We start from the raw sequence: 4,270 nt of genomic DNA, 5'->3' as shown, positions 1-4,270 counted from the left end.
AGTACGTTGATAGAGGGCTCTAGCTCTTCTCTTTTCTGATATTAGGATACGGATATTAATCGGCAGCGAATTAGAGTTGGTTTCATGTACATTTTTTGCTGTGTTGGCCGTCCAAGCTGCTGATTGAATGACATTCGTTAGGTTATTTACAGCTGCATCTATGTCATCATTGGATTTCAATCTGACATTTAGTTGTAGGTTCTGATTTACCAGGTCGTGGAATTTGTAACGATCAGTAGTGGTGTGAAATAATTTTAGTGGTTCTGAATTAATTGAAGGATAGTCGTTAAGTGTGAGAATAACCGACGAGTGATCAGAATTTAAGTCTAGAATATTATCAATGACATAGTGCACATTTGAAGGGGTTTTTGTTATAAAAATATCTAATATGTCTGGATTTTTGTGTCGGGACGAAGGCCAATAGGTGGGTCCTGGAGGCGCAAGTACTTTGAATTTTCTTGTATTTACAAAATTTAAGAGGACATTTGCGGAAATTTACAATATTTAAAGTTATTTTTACAATATTTGCCTCTGTTATATCAAACTCAATACAATCTAAACATAAATTATTTTTGTATACAATTATAAAACCATCATTTTGGTTTCTTTTTTTTTTTTTGCAAAAAACATGTCGTAATCTGGTAAAAATATATTACAAGAATTTGTATCATGCCAGGTTTCAGTTAATACTATAACATCTGGTTTAAAAATATTTTTTTAACTTTCAAGTAAAAGTAATAATTCATCTACATTTGCATTTATACTTCTAATATTACAACTCAAAATATTTATAAAAGATTCTTGTACAATATTATATTTTGATATTATATCATTAAATTCAAATTTTACACGTCAATTACAATAAAATTATTAGGGCCATCATCAAACTGCGTCATCTGACCAATAACTGACAAAGTATATTTTATTAATAAATGCAGATCAATATTTTTTATTTTTTTATTTTATTTTTGATAACATACAGGCCTGGGTCCAAAATACAAAGAGATATGTAATAGTAACTAACAATAAGTTAAATTGAAGTAGGTAATAACAATTATAATAAAATTAACAATTTACTAATGAAACTAAAATAATATTATTTATATGATAGATTCGTGTTTAGAGTGTATTTAGAGTATATTTAGAGTATACATGAGTTTAGAGAATTGAATTTTGCATTTGTAATTAATATTATAATATAAAAAAAGCAGAAATTAAAACATGTAAAGTATTGATATAATTTGCTAATTTGCGACAATCGGTTTAAAGCTCAACCAAACACCGTTTTTCGGATTGACGATACTTCCCGCACCTCGTATGTTGATAGGTACTTCTGTTTTTTCACACGGTAAGACTTCATATTTCAACAATATTTTTGATAGAACCAATTTCATTTCTAGTTCCGCAAACCGTTTACCTATTTGAAAATCGTTATTAAAAAATAGTTTATAAGGGCATTACGATTAAAAATGGTAACGGTGCACATTAAATGTTTATAAGTATATCATAGTTGTACCTATGCACAATCTCGGCCCATCGCCAAACGGAATGTAAGTGCCATTAAGCCGTTTGGCTTTTTCTTCAGTCGAAAATCTTTCAGGATCAAAAGTGCCGGGATTGGGGTAATATTTCGGGTCATTATGTATGCAGTATGCTGGTATGATGATCTTTTGTCCTTTTTCAATGACTAACGACTGACCGGGTACTTCGTAATTCTTCGTCGCTTGTCTGAATAAGATCATGGTGATGGAATACATGCGCGAGACTTCTAAAATATAAATAATTATTTATTATTATTACCTAGGGTTCAAGATTTTTACCAGGGCTTGAAACCGGTTTCAAGGCCGATTTCAGAAATCGGTATAAACCGTTAAAACAACCGAAACCGAAAACAAAATCAAAACCAGTATTATTACTTAAACCGAAACCGGTATAAGTACAAAATCAAAACCAAAACAGAAATTTTTTAATAACGGTATTACAATAACAATATTATGTAGGTGTACCTATAGGTACCTACTCAAATAAATTTGTAGACAACTGTTTTATTGTTTGTTTACAAACAAAAAAATAGGTATCAATTACTCGAGTAACAATAAATAAAAAAATTCAGGGAATGCGAGTCAAATACTTATCTATTTTTCTAGATTTTTATGTGCAACTCTTAAACTATATTAATTATATTAATATATTATATTAATTTTTACCAGATTCCATTAAAAAATAAAATTGAATTTGCTATTGGTACACCTGCGTATTTAAAATTTTTGAAATTGTTATAAAAAAATCGCTTGTTAAAATAAAGAAACACGTCTCTTTTCGTTTTAACGAAATTCGTTGTCATCGATCCATAATCGTTAAAAAAACCCCACGTACAATGACATAAGATACACCCTCTATATTATTATTCATTACCCTCCAAAACCATATTCATGTAATGGAGATTGGTCAAAAAGTCGTTGTTCAGCTGTCCACCGTGTTTCGCATTTGTCGTTACGATCTCTTCGCGCAGTTTGTCTTGGATGTCTTTGTTCAATGCCAACTGGTACAAACAAAAGCATATCGTGATAGAAACTGTTTCGGCTCCAGCGACAAACATCAGTATCGCGTTCCCGACTATGTCCATTTCGGTCCATTTGTCTGTGAAGTAAAATCCGATTTATTAACAAAATAGTTATTATATTTCATTATAACAACAATATAAATAGTGTTTTAAAATATTGTTCGTTGCGTTATGTATTATTATTATTATGATATATATTACGCTGTAAATATACTTTTGGATGTCGAGTCGTCTCCGTCGTTATTTGTCACTAAATCTTTCTTAGCCTGTATCAGGGTTTGCGTGACGTCGTTCCTGATGACGTTGTTCCGGTCTCTATACTCGAGGACGTCCCTGAACATAGATCCATAAAAATCAGCGGCGTCGTCCGGAAACTGTTTCAGCTTAAGAATTGTCACCAGCTTTGGACAAAACAACATCATAGCCTGGACAAAGAGCTGTTTGAAGTCCGACTGGAATATTTTCTTGCCGAACTTGCGAAAGTCCAAATTTCCGTTTCTTATCGTGTCCAATTTCAGACCGAAAGCCGACATGCCGATGACATCCGTCGAGAAGTTTCCAACCAACTCTCGTATTTCGAAGTGATCGCTAACCTTCAGATTGTCGTCGACGATGTTAATTAGCTGGTCGGTGCACTCTTTGATTTGATCATGCGTGTCCTTCAGTTTGCCTGAGGTGAACCCGGGGCTGAGCTTCTGCCTCATCGTTCTCCACCGATCGCCATTCAACATAAACAGGCTGTTGGCCAAGATGTTCACCGACGGGTCAGTATCGAAACCGTGGTCAGTAAAGTACGAGAAATCTCTAACCATTATGTTGTTGATCAGCTTCGGATCGCGGATCATCAAGAACGGCGTGGTCATCTGATAGAAACCGCAAAGCTTTTCGTCTGGGAAACGGTTGTAAAGACCGGTGAAAAAGTCCATCGGGTGCTCCCTGGCCAAGACCAGGTTCATCGAGTTGCCAAACAGCGGTAAGGGCTTTGTGTATGGCACGTTCAGTTTGCGCCATTTGTCGTGTGTGGACGTACACAAGTAGTAGGCGATCGACAGAAAGACTGTCGCGTACAATATGTACACGGAGCTTAACAGTCCGATGATTGAACAGGAAATCACGTCAATCATGTTGTAACAAAATCACGTAGATCTATAAATAATTCCGTTGTAATTATTGTTATTATTTAAAAACGGAAAGAGCTTTCCAAAACATTCGTGTGCGAATGTATATATTCTAGTGCGCAGTTTCAACTGTATTCCGCCATATTATATACCCAAGTACTTGGAATAGGTTTAAAGTGGTACTGTATGTTATCAATTTATTATAATGTGTGTACTCAACAACGATGGGTGGGATGGGTGGACAAGGTGAACGAGGTGTTGTTGTTCACTTCTGTCTATTCATTGAATATAATAAATATTTGTAGTTGCGAATACAACAATAAACTATAAGATGAATTGTGAGTTCCTGCAAGTACTTAATAGGTATGTGTGTAAAAATAATTAAAAATATTGACGAAGGAACCGGATTTGTGCAGTACGTCAAGCAAATCGAAATCGAACACTAAATATTAGGTCCGTTACATTTTTTTTTTGTATTTTTTAGTATTAACGTATATTTTTTAATATGTGTTCAAATATAAATGAGCAGTGTTCTAGAATCTAGATAAAAAAACGGTTTTTGTGCCCGTACATGCTATTAGCAATGCTT

At 34.0% G+C, this 4,270-nt stretch overlaps 1 protein-coding gene across 1 annotated transcript; it reads right to left on the bottom strand.

Moving 5' to 3' along the window:
* Positions 1-933: 933 nt before the first annotated feature.
* Positions 934-3,687, bottom strand: LOC100160895 (cytochrome P450 6a2). Its single transcript, XM_001947885.4, has 4 exons — positions 2,778-3,687; positions 2,416-2,640; positions 1,517-1,768; positions 934-1,417 (listed from the first exon to the last, which is right to left on the bottom strand). The coding sequence occupies exons 1-4, from the start codon at positions 3,685-3,687 to the stop codon at positions 1,245-1,247; spliced, it is 1,560 nt and encodes a 519-aa protein (XP_001947920.1). The 3' UTR covers positions 934-1,244.
* Positions 3,688-4,270: the final 583 nt, after the last annotated feature.

Source organism: Acyrthosiphon pisum, chromosome A2, assembly GCF_005508785.2.
Source record: "Acyrthosiphon pisum isolate AL4f chromosome A2, pea_aphid_22Mar2018_4r6ur, whole genome shotgun sequence".
Classification (NCBI taxonomy): Eukaryota; Metazoa; Arthropoda; class Insecta; order Hemiptera; family Aphididae; genus Acyrthosiphon; species Acyrthosiphon pisum.
The sequence above is the reverse complement of the archived record's forward strand: the minus strand, read 5'-3'. Positions and strand labels throughout refer to the sequence as shown.